The sequence below is a fragment of the Sorex araneus genome, chromosome 6 (genome assembly GCF_027595985.1).
Source record: "Sorex araneus isolate mSorAra2 chromosome 6, mSorAra2.pri, whole genome shotgun sequence".
NCBI classification, from domain to species: Eukaryota; Metazoa; Chordata; class Mammalia; order Eulipotyphla; family Soricidae; genus Sorex; species Sorex araneus.
The window spans coordinates 11,654,018-11,666,451 of record NC_073307.1 but is presented as its reverse complement, the minus strand read 5'-3'; the positions used below and the strand labels follow the sequence as shown (position 1 = coordinate 11,666,451).

General features: G+C 40.1%; 1 protein-coding gene across 2 annotated transcripts in view; it reads right to left on the bottom strand.

Annotated features, from left to right (window-relative positions):
• Positions 1–12,434, bottom strand: part of LOC101552197 (N-deacetylase and N-sulfotransferase 3) — a 169,618-nt gene that overhangs the window by 81,164 nt on the left and 76,020 nt on the right. For both annotated transcript variants that reach the window (XM_055142489.1, XM_055142490.1), the window contains exon 5: positions 6,674–6,859. In XM_055142489.1, coding sequence (XP_054998464.1) covers positions 6,674–6,859 — 186 coding nt within the window. The remainder of the gene's footprint in view (positions 1–6,673; positions 6,860–12,434) is intronic.

The window sequence follows — 12,434 nt, the reverse complement described above, 5'->3', positions numbered from 1 at the left end:
CGAAGCCCTGCAAAGCCAGGTAAGCAGAACTTTGCGACCTTAGATCTAGGTTCAACGAGACCTGGAAACAAGATCCTGTCTGCCTCCTCCAATCTCCGGCATCTGAGGGAGGGGTCCAACCCAGATGCCCCACCCTACCCAAGATAAATACCTCACTGGCTGACCCCCACTACATCCACTACCCAGCCACCACCACCCTCAGGCCGCTCTCTGGACACACCATAACACACTTAATACCTATTATTCCCACACCATATTTCAAATTCGGTGTGAACCATGGTAACACCTCTAAGGGCGATTGGAGGCTGCCCTTTTAGGGCCCTTTTATTATTATTATTTTATTATTATTAGGGCCCTAAAAGCCTCCGTCCCTCTCGGAGAGCCTGGCAAGCTACCAAGAGTATTGAGCCCACACGGCAGAGCCTAGCAAGCTACCCATCTCGTATTCGATATGCCAACAACAGTAACAATTGACCTCATCCACCTGTCACCGAAAGAGCCACCAATACGGCAGCATTAAGAAAGATGAGCAAAGAGAGGCTGAAAAAAATCTCAGGGACGAACTAGACTTCCAAAACGAAGAAAGACTAAAATGATTGTCTGTACTTTCAACGCACGGACACTGGCACCAGAAGCATCCAAAGATAAAGTAAGAAGTAAAAATGAAACTTGATAAATTATTGGGATGGTCTCTGCCATAATTTAAGGATAATTTTTACTAAATTCTATATTAACTCTAGAAGAGAAAGATAAATTATTAATTAATTTATTTTTGGGCAACACCTGGTGGTTCTCAGGGCTTACTCTAGACTTTGCACTCAGGGAATCACTCCTGGCTGGTTTGAGGGATCATATGGTGTGCCAGGGATGGGACCCAGGTTGGCTCTTTATGAGGTAAATGCCCTACCCACTGTAACTATTGATCTATTGCTCTAACCTCAATTATTAATTCAGTGGGATTCTTAGGAAATGGTACTTTAAATTGGAATTAGTACTTGAGAAGTAAAACATGTGTCTGTTGTAGTCTCAAAAATAATGTAATGCAAACTTTAGTAACTGCCTCAAATTCTAATCTGAAGCCAATTCTGCTCCAGAGGCAAGAAAGATATATATTTGGTTCGTGATTTTTATAAAGTATCCACAAACAAAATAATAAAAAGTCACTTAGAAAAGGAGTTATCTTCATCTACTGGATATGAAAGTCATTATTTCCATCAGTTATATGCAATTATGATAAGGACATTCTCTTCCCGACCCCTGATTCTTAACAGCTTTCTTGAAGAACAATTATAAAAGAACAATTATAAAAGAAGATTTGAATAAGAAATTTGAAGTATGATAAAGTATCAACTTACTCTTATGTTTTCATTATAACCTATATTTGTTACTATGCAATAGAAGTAGCAAAAATTAATAAATAGACTTTACAGAGCTACAAGTTTTACACACTATCCTCAGGGAGATATTCTACTTGTTGTCATGAGCAAATCAATGTTTATTCTTTCAGACTTGATTTTTAAAGCGCATTAGTTTTACTAGTGCTTTCAAAATATTACCTGTATAGGATTTCTTTTATTATTATTAATTAATTAATTTATATATATTTTAATGAATCACTGTGAGGTACAGTTATAGACTTACAAACTTTTGTGTTTACATTTCAGTCATACAATGATTGAGTACCCATCCCTTCACCAGTGTCCATACTCCACCACCAATGATCCCAGTATCCCTCACAGCACTCCCACTCCATCCCCCTCACCCCACCCCGGCTCTGTGGCAGGGCATTCCCTTTCGCTCTTTCTCTCCTTTAGGGTATTGTGGTTTGCAATAGAGGTATCGAATGGGCTTTCCCAGCACGCTTTACTTGGTGGTCCCTTTTTTATCTGAGCTGCCTTTCCCCCCAGCAGGTAAGGCCGGCTTCCAAGCTGTGGACCAATCCTCCTGGTACTCATTTCTACTATTCTTGGGTGTAAGTCTCCCATTTTGCACAGGTTTCTATTAAGCCTTAAAACAAAAGTTAGAAATACACCAGTTCTTGTCAAGTGTTTAAATGAATCATATAATAAATTTAAGTCTATGTACAGCAGAATTTTCTTAGAAAACATTTTAAGGCCAGTAAATACATTGCTGAATAAACAAAATTTTATGCATCCCATTTATTTTGGTTAGTTTTTAAATGTTGACTTATTAAAAGCTTCTTGCACTTGATAAAATAGTTGAAAGAACTTCAGTTTAATTGTGTAGTACTAGCTCTGATAATGTCTACATTCAAAAGTATCATTCATTCTTATAGGATTATGAGCTATAAAGCAAGTGGACAGATTGTCTAGCTGAATTAAACATGTTCCCTAATAGTTTTGGGGAAGTTCATTTCCAATAAATTAAAGGTGTAAGCAGCATCATTCATTTTTTAAAAAGAAAAACAAATGCTTATTCTAAATCCTATGTAAGTCCATATGAGAGAATATAATGTAAGTACTTTCTATCATGAGACTCAAATGTATGTCAGAGTATTTATCAATACCTAAAATAACAGTAATAAAATACATGTGATTAACTGCCAAATTATTAAAAATCACATGATTCCAAATCACTTTTAAGATTTAGTTTGAATAGCTTGCTTGAAAAATCAGGGAAGAATAGACCGTATTTGGGACATTCTCGCCTAGTTGGATCTATGTAAAATGCAGATGGAAGTGAGAAGAAATATGACTACTGCCCATTTCTCAAATGGTTCAAGTTGGAGCACAGTAAAGAGAATGTATCAGGATTTTGAGCCACACCGACTGAAGAAAGAGGTTGAAAGACAGAGGAAATGCTAGGACTTTTGGTGGGCCAGCATAGGAAGCTGCAGAGAAAATCACTTGATAGGGTCATTTAGCATTGTTTTGCTCCCTGAACACTATGATACAAGACACTGAATATGTTCCTCAAAATAGCTCTCTTGTGTAGAGATGGAATGAGAAAGTTTTTCAGTATTGTGGACCACTTTCTTGAACCAAATCTGGCAGTGTAACACTATCATATGCAAACTTTGAGACATGGATGAGCCCCCTGAAAATCCTATAGCCTCGGGTAGCTGGTTGGCTGTCAAAGCCATATCAACAAGAATCTCACCCAGTGGAACCCGAGGCCAGCATTGTGAACCTCAGAGGTGAATGTCTGCACTCTTGTAGGAGCTAACAGTAAGGGACACCCAGAAGGGTCCCTGCAGAAGAGTCACCAGTGGCAGCTGCAGGTAAATAACCGGGGTCTAGAGTCTAACTGGCTTTCTCCAAAGAAACACATGTGAGAGTGGGGGGCTAGGAGAAGAGTTCAAATGAACCCCCAGTTACTTATTAAATTAAGGTAAAGTTTTCCTAGTACACAGAGCAATAGGACTGGACACTCAGTGGACTTACAAGATAAATGTGTTTAGAGATTTAGAAGAGAATTAGCGTGAGGATTTAGGACTGAGTTGCTCTATGTGAATGCAGTTTAATTCAACTATGTAAGATCCCGAGACTTGATATTGAGGAATAAAGGGAATAATAAATAGAGTATGGTCAGAAAGTCATTTGTGATAGAATGACAAGGGCATGAAAGGAGCAAGGCTTTTATAGACTTATCTGGAATGAGCCTTTGTTAGCTGCATTGGGAAAGAAGATAGAAGTTAACTTAATTCAAATTGTTTTCAGGTCGCTACAGGGCAAGTAAGGGGAGTGTGGAAACAATTGAAAATACATCAGGGCAGGAAGGTTGAAAGGCAGCATTTTAGGGAAATTTAAAGGTTGGCTCTGTCAATGGTCAGAGACAAAGAGGAAGTAGCAGCACAGTTTACATGTGGAAGTCAAGGAAATGAATGAAATCTGTGGGAAAGAAAGTACAATATTATAAAGGGATTACGATGGAGTACATAGACCAATTATAAAGGGAAAAGGGCCACGTGATGCTTCAATTACAAAACTGTATTAGGGGTGATGTAGGCAGGTAGATAGGGAAAGGCCCCTGGCAATGAAACTTAGATCATCAAAGTCTCCGGGGAGGAGAATCCTGAGACCCCCCCCCCTGTGAAACCGCACCTGATAAGACCTTCAACAGACTCTGAGGATAATAGACCCCTCCCCAGGAGGTTCCCCAAAGAAGGCTATCACCACTCCCAACCTCCCTGGTATACTTGAAAAGAAACCGCATGTGGGTGGGGGCAGGCTGTAAAGAACCTATAAAAAACAGCCCAATAGTCCATTCAAGGCTCTCTCTCTATCTTTGGAGGAGCCCGCGTTCTTTCTTGAGCGCGTTACTCCTACTGCTTTCTCCTTTTCCACTTATCTCTTCCTCCTTCCCTAAGACCTTCTAAATAAAGTCTGTTACTTCACTGCTTGTCTACTCCTGAAATTCTTTTCCGCGAGCGAGACAAGAACCCAGTAACCCTGGGTCCCGGGTGTTTGAGGCGGTTGGAGAGAAAGTGACCGTCTTTCTCCTCCCCGCTTCACGAAAGTCACCCGTGGGGCCCACCGACGTCAGGGGTAGCAGTGACTGGCTTGAGTAGAAGACAGTGAGCTTCATTTAAGGCTTTTTGAGTTTGATTTATGAATTGGTTATTTCAAAATTGTTCTCCTCATCTCAGAAAATAAAATATTGGTGTGATCTAGACAGAGTTTACATCTTTACATCTCTGCTCTTTTGCCCTTGCAGCCTGCCTCTCAGAAGGCACATTGGTTATCTTCTCGGGTCATGATTTAAACTCCAACCCTGTCCCTTCTCTGTCACTACATGACCAGCAAACTACTGAACATTTCCCTTTTTGGAAATGCTCATTCAAGACCCCACTAAAGCGAATAAGAGTTCTAGTGGACTGTCTCAAAAGTGGAACCACAAAGGCAGTTCCATCAAGGTGGGAAATCCGTGAAAGCCTTTGTTAACCAGAAAGCTCCACGCATGTCTAAGACAGGCAAAATATATTTCAGGAGAAAGACATGAACATATCTCAGGGGACGTAGCCAGGCAAGCTCCCTGGCAGAACAAGAAGACTTAAAACAAAAGATCTTTGAATAAAGTCTTTGGTTCAGAACTCTGCTATGACTGCACATGATCTTTAAATGACAAAAGAACACTGAAAGCTTTTAAATTATTATAGAAACCACGTCTTCTCTCTAACTCAAAAGGGTGTCAGCTGGCGGCTCAGTGAGTTCACTTTCAGGGAGGAGGCCCGGCAGACTGGGATGGAATACAATCAACATGTCCCCATCTCAGATTTTGGAGTTTTTATTGAGAGAAAAGTTAAAATGGGAGTTGGTCCAAATTAAATGTCATAATCACTGTCACTGTCAGTTGCTCATCGATTTGCTCCATTGGGCACCAGTAACGTCTCCACTGTGAGACTTGTTACCGTTTTTGGAATATCGAATATGCCATGGGTAGCTTGCCAGGCTCTGCTGTGCGGGCAAGATACTCTTGGCAGCTTGCCGGGCTCTCCGAGAGGGGCAGAGGAATCGAACCCAGGTCAGCCGCGTGCAAGGGAAACCCCCTAGCGCTGTTCTATCACTCCATCTACTCCATAATTTGGACAAGCATAGGAAAGTTTTCAGAAAAAAAAAGAGTATTTTCACCTAAGGGGCAGAGACCTGCACAGACATAGTTGGGCAGTTCTAGTGCCTGGATGCTTCCCCCCAACCCCACCCCCCCAGTCTATGTCTAATTCGTCCTTATCTTGCTAGGACTCTGGATTTCCACTTTGTGAGAAAAGTTAGAATTTAATTACTGGGTTTGACAAAAGCTCTCAAAGTATTAAGAATGACACATCTGGATAATATACAGTTGTTGCCAATGTGAAAACAAAATTGAATGAAACAGAACAACTTTAGAGATATTTGAACACTGGATAGGAATTATTTTACTAAACCCATGTTGCATTTATGGGGGCTGGAGCAATAGCACGGTGGGTAGGGCGTGGGTAGGGTGTTTGCCTTGCATGCTGCTGACCCTAGTTCGATTCGTCCTCCCCTCTTGGAGAGCCTGGCAAGCTACCGAGAGTATCTTGCCCACACGGCAGAGCCTGGCAAGCTACCCGTGGCATGTTCGATATGCCAAAAAATAGTAACAAGTCTCACAATGGAGATGTTACTGGTGCCCGATTGAGCAAATCAATGAGCAATGGGATGACAGTGATACAGAGACAGTGATGTTTCATTTGTACTTTAAACTGCTCAGCTCATGATTGTCAGGCTTTCCCTGTGACTTTTGTCATACTTAGTTTTTCTCCCTCCTCTGTTTTTGTTTTTTTCAAGCCTGACATGGTAAAAAGAAGAGGCAAGTTTTGCTTATAAAACAGCAAATGGCTATTTTATGGAGACTGAGTTTTAATTTTATGTACTCAGTAACTTTTTTGGAGAGTTGGAGAGTAACTTTTGGAGAGATGATTCATGACTCAGATTAATATTTTCCTAATATTTCCACATCAATGCCTGCTTAATTGCAATAGTATCAGTGAAACAGAATTTTATGCTATATTTTTAGAATCGACGTAAATTTAATTAAAACCGCCTCTGCTTTGATACGACAAGTATGCTTCCTGCAATTATGGAGCTTTTCCTAGGGTGGCTTTTTAAATCGCGGAGCCTCTATTCCTCCTTCCAAAGAGGAGTGCAATGTGGCTGAATTAGCTGTATCCTATGCAGACTGAACAGCTCACCATGATGTTTTTGTGGATGAAGCCCTTCCGGTATCTGGCTGGCTTCAGATGGGGATATTCTTCCGTGCTGGTGATCCTGATATTCCAGACCTTCTTCCAGGCCTCGTACAGCTGAACATGCACAGGGTAGACCCCGGAATGGTGAGGGGCCACGGCGTAGCCCATGTCGGTTGGAATCCCATGCTCCTAGGACCAAGCAGATGTTAGTTAGAATGTGGGAGGAGTCTTCATTCTTTGTCTGTGCCGTCATTTTCAAATGTGTGATACATTCATTTGTTCACACTCAACATTACTTGTATAACACAATGAGATAGTTAGACCTGTAACCGTTGTGAAGGCCTGGAGCCATTCCAGGAGTCTTGATGTTAATATATTTGTGCTCGAGACTTGGTAGGCCAGGACTAGTGGCTTTAAAGAACAATTGGAAAGAATCTGCCTTCCATCTCCTTGTCACAGACATCTGTTCTTCTGTTGCTCATAATTTCAACAGGTTAAGTACCAAACATTTGCTACAAACAACACTCAGCACTCCCACCAACTAAAACAAACCCTTGCCAGAGGAATGAGCACTTTGGAGTTCACCAGGCAGGTGACAGGTTATTACTGAGCCTTTGCTCAGTTGCTACGGAGCTTGCCACATGCCTGCCACATCTCTTTCTGAAGGCATTGAAAGAATGAAAATTCTGGGAACTTAGTTGATTTAAAGTCAAGTCTTTGTAGATAAAATGAGAGCAGTTTAAGAAGTTTGGAAATTATACATGTACACACACAAAAGAACCCATGAAGTAACTAATCAATGTCACAGTGTTTTTTTTTTTTTTTTTCCTTTTTAGCTGGTCCTGACTGGGTCTGTAATTCCCCCAAATGAATCTGTATGGCATCTAGATTAGTTCGGAGGTAGTTTGGGACAGCTTTGTATAATCGTAATTATTCTTCTCTGCTTGATATAGTCCATTAATCATGACATAGTCTCTCTGGCATAAAGGAAAATTGCCTAGGAATAAAAGATAAAATGTGTCTTTTATAAAAAGAACACCCATGGCTTAAGTAGTTGAACCGTTTCCCCCCATCCCCGCCCCCCTGAATGGTATTTTATATTTCTGGCTGTATTTCTGAATTGCTTTATGAGTTTTAAAAAGTTCCATCCAAATAAGCTTCCTTTGAATTAGTCATAGGTTTTCATTATGCCAAAGAGAGAGTTCACCTATAGAAAATAATTGTATAAGGCTGTTAAATGCATTGATGTGTAGCTACATGCTACAAATGAGCATGGATAAAGGGGAAAGGGTAGCTTCATTTGGCTTACTTCATTTTCAACTAACAGTATACTTCTTTTCCTTGATCATTGATCATTGTTTTAAAGTGAGTATCTTAGATCTAGAAAATCTGTAATCCCTATCAAGATTTTTTTCTAGTGAAGGACACGAGCCCAAAAGAATAGAGAATTACTATGAGCTATAACCAGATATGTTGAAAGCAAGATGAACTAGTCTCATTCTTGAACTCTTGATTTTCACCTCTCAGCTCAACCAGATAAGCCTTTTTCCCCAGGGTTTCTTTATGTCATTACATGGACTTCATCCATCAATTGCTCGCTGCCTCCAAAAAACAGATGTTCTGGACACTCGTGTCCTCATATACACTTAAATCTAGTCTGTTATCAAATCTTATCAGTGCTACTTTTGATGTGCCTCCCAGACATCCAGTCTGTTATCAGATCCTATCTGTGCTACTTTTGGTGTATCTCCAATTTATCACAAATATTTCCTCCAATTCTGCCATCATCATGCTTTCACACTTTCACATTATTCTAACCCCATTTCCTCTTTCTTTTTTTTCTTTTTTCAGCCCATTCTTTACATACAAGCCAAGTAACTCGTAAGACAAAAATGTGATGATGGCTCTTTTTTCTCAGAGTGCTCCCGGGATTTCCCGAGCACGCTGAAGATAAAAATACAAAGTTCGGCGCTGGAGCGATAGCACAGCGGGTAGGGCATTTGCCTTGCATGCGGCCAACCCGGGTTCCCAGGTTCGATTCCCAGCATCCCATATGGTCCCCTGAGCATCACCAGGGGTGAATCCTGAGTGCAGAGTCAGGAGTGACCCCTGTGCATTGCCGGGTGTGATCCAAAAAAGCAAAAAAAAAAAAAAATACAAAGTTCTCAGGCTAGCCCTATGCCCTGTATCCTTGTTCCTCTCCCTGCGTTTTTTGTCAGGTTAATCCTTTCCTGTAACTCACCATGTGCTTTCCGCACAGCTCCCTCCCAGATGTGGTTCCTGAGCTAGGAATGTCCTTCCTCCAAACCTTTACTTAGATAAATGTGACTGCTCTAAAGATAATCATCATTTATTCTGCCATATCTTCAGAGAACCCTTCATTGTCAAGTTCCCATCTCAATTAAGTTTGATTAAGACGTCACTGGTTATTCATAGTTTGTAGCAAAGTTTGTTAGTGAATGTGGCTTCATATTTCTTTTGGTGAGGTTGCTCCCCCCACCCCCAGTCATGCTAGAGGAATAATTATTTCCTAATGTCTCTCTTCCTCATGAAATAATAAGGCCCATGAATCTGGGTTCTCTTTTATCCACTGACATGTCTTTCCATTGCAAACCCAGTGTCTTGTCAAGAATAAGAACTTAAATATTAGATAGCAAATGGATGGGTATTTGAATTCTGACCACCTCCCTCTTATTTTCATTTTAACTTTCTCAATGGTCTCATTTAAACTCTCAGTTCATCTGCAGATTCATAAGACATTTCATACCTGTGTCATAATGAAGTATTCTTCAGACTATACCTAAACATTTTAGGGGCTAGAGCAGGTACAGTGGGTGGGGTGCTTGCCTTGCACACAGCTGAATTGAGTTCCATCCCTGGCACCTCATATTGGCCCCCCCAGCCCCTCTAGAAGTGATCCCTAAGCACAGAGCCAGGAGTAAATTGTAAGCACAGCGGATGTGGCCTAAACCCCTCACCACCCCTCACATTTTTATTTTAGTATGGAACAGATACATTTGTTATTAGGAATATAAATATTTAACTTTTGATATGTTAAATTTTAAATGACAACAATTTTTCTAAATTATACACTCATATATTTTCAAATAGAGACCATGAAGATAATATAATTTTATTGAGAAAAATATGTATTTTGGGAAATTACCTTAAAAGTAAAATAAAAATTAATCAGATTCAGATTTTTGAGCAACATATCTTAATTACTGAGGAAATCACTTTTTATTACTGTGTTTGATAATATTTCTAAATTTAAATTGCTGCTTATAATTAGAATGGTCACTGTCACTGTCATCCTGTTGCTCATCGGTTTGCTCGAGAGGGCACCAGTAACATCTCCATTGTGAGACTTGTTACTGTTTCTGGCATATCAAATATACCATGGGTAGCTTGCCAGGCTCTGCAGTGCGGGCGAGATGCTCTTGGTAGCTTGCTGGGCTCTCCGAGAGGGGTGGAGGAATTGAACCCAGGTTGGCGATGTGCAAGGCAAACACCTTACCCTCTGAATTAGAATGGTAATTTATTTTAATATTTTCCTTCATATCTTTCTAAACAGGAAACTTTGGAATCAAGGTCATTGCCTATTTTCTTTAGAATGATACTCAGTGCCAATTTCCGTATTCCTCATACTAGTTAGCACAGAAATAATGTCATTATAAAATGCCATAATAATAGGAAATCAATAGAAAATTGAAACCTGCTTGTAGAAAAACCCAAAACTTTATTACAAAATAATTTGGAAATACTTCTCAATGTTGTTCTTGAGCTACACATTAGTTAGATGTATCACATTTCCTTAGTATATATAAGGTCATAGATTGGTTAACCATCTCATAGTACTGAGGCTTTGCATTTAAAATTTGCATGGGCTTAGGATAAGGTTTCTTTATGTTTACATTTGGTGGTGCACTTTAGACTTATTCTATGAAAAATTGCTTTGCTTTGAATTTTAAAGTGACTTTCTTAAATGCTGTTGTTATTACCAAGATTATTCCACACAAAAAAATACAGTTTTCTTCCAGGTGCTAGGAACATGTTTAGAAAATGAAGTTAGAACCCTTTCTAGTAAGTCACATGCCCTATTTATGAAGAAAATACATTTATGAAATTATTTCCTTGAATGAGAGAAGAGTTTTAAAGCGTCTAAAGGCAGTTTGTTTCTCTATGGCAAAGCCACGGGGCCTTATGGAAGCTTCAGCTCTGCACAACCCGGACTCTGGCTCCTGGAAGTGGCTGTTCAGAGAAGTCGGAAACGTCTCCTGAGAAGCTCTAGGCTAAGTAAGTTACAAGCCACTTCCTCCTTTACCTAGAACCACGCTGGCCAAGGCAGACTTATCACCAGCTCAGGACACGGGGCTTTGGTGCTCAATCTATGAGTGTTTTTATTAGAAAATGCCCCTGTAAAAAATGAAGATAGGTCTGGTATGACCTCAAATGGAAACAAATAATTGCTACACAGAAGAATCTACTTTATACCTTTTTTTTTCCCACTCAGTTGAAAAGTAGTTTGTGCAAATAGTCACTAAGGTTCAGAGTTAAAACTCTGTGTTTCTTTAACATGATCTCTGTGGTTTTAGGAGTGATCTCATATTCAGATGCAAAATATAAATGTACTATATTTAATCCAGATACAATCTTACACTAACATGTATCATTTTCCTCTTACATATTTAAGGAAGTAATAACCTCCTAAGTGTAACAGGCATGCCTATATAACTTTAGTTGAGATTTATGGATTTGGCCACTTGATTTCTGTACAGTTTTCTCCTGCTGCCTGGTATACTTTAACCCATATTATAAACTTATGTATGTTTGCTGACTGGTATGTAAACTATCTACTGTGACAATCATTTTGTTAAAAAATAGATTTGGTTTAAAATAACCCTCATAGTGATTCAATAAAACAAAAAAAAATCTTCAGTTGTCATAGTTGTAATCCTTTATATAATAAAATATTCCACTGGTCTTCCTCATCTGATTTCTAGGGAAAGTCCTACTCTTTGTTATTCATGGCAGATCTTTGAGATCATATCTGAATTTTTCACTAACAAGATGACTCAGAATTTGGCCATGGAATCAAGACCAGTTGTATAAATTGGCAGTTCAGGCTTTGAGCCAGGAGGTATCTGCCTGATTCCCAGGGAGGAGAGGGGAGTTGGAGACTGGGGTCAATCGTATGGTCAATGACTTAGTCAATCATGACTTTGAAATGAAACCTAAAATCACTTGTATCACTCCTCATCCCATTGATCTTTGATTTGCTCAAGCAGGTGCCAATAACGTCCCCATTCGTCCCTGTCACGTGTTAGTGTAGCCCAGTGGCATCTGCTCACTCCAAGAACATGAAGAGCCTCAAACCGTTCATTCAGGGTTTTGACAAAGAAGTCTGACCATCTTGTCATAGGTGGGCAGCCATGCGGTTTTTTGACATCCTGTGGAATCCAGTCAGTAACAGCTCTACAGCTCTAGTCCATCCGTCATCTCTGAATCATAGTACTGTCTATCTGATTTTTGAAGCCTTGGCAAATGAGACAGCCTCCCTGATTTTTGATGGTCGATGGAGGTCGGAACTCCGGATTCCTTTTCTCACTTGAGTGAAATGTGATACTCCAAGCAGAACTCTTTCGATTCCTCTTTGGGATACCCAAATAGCGTTCTCATCCTGTTTTCGGAGGGTCCAGGTCTCTGAGGCATATGTTAGTGCAGGAAGAACAGTGGCGTCAAAAAGATGTGCCTGGAGCTGGAG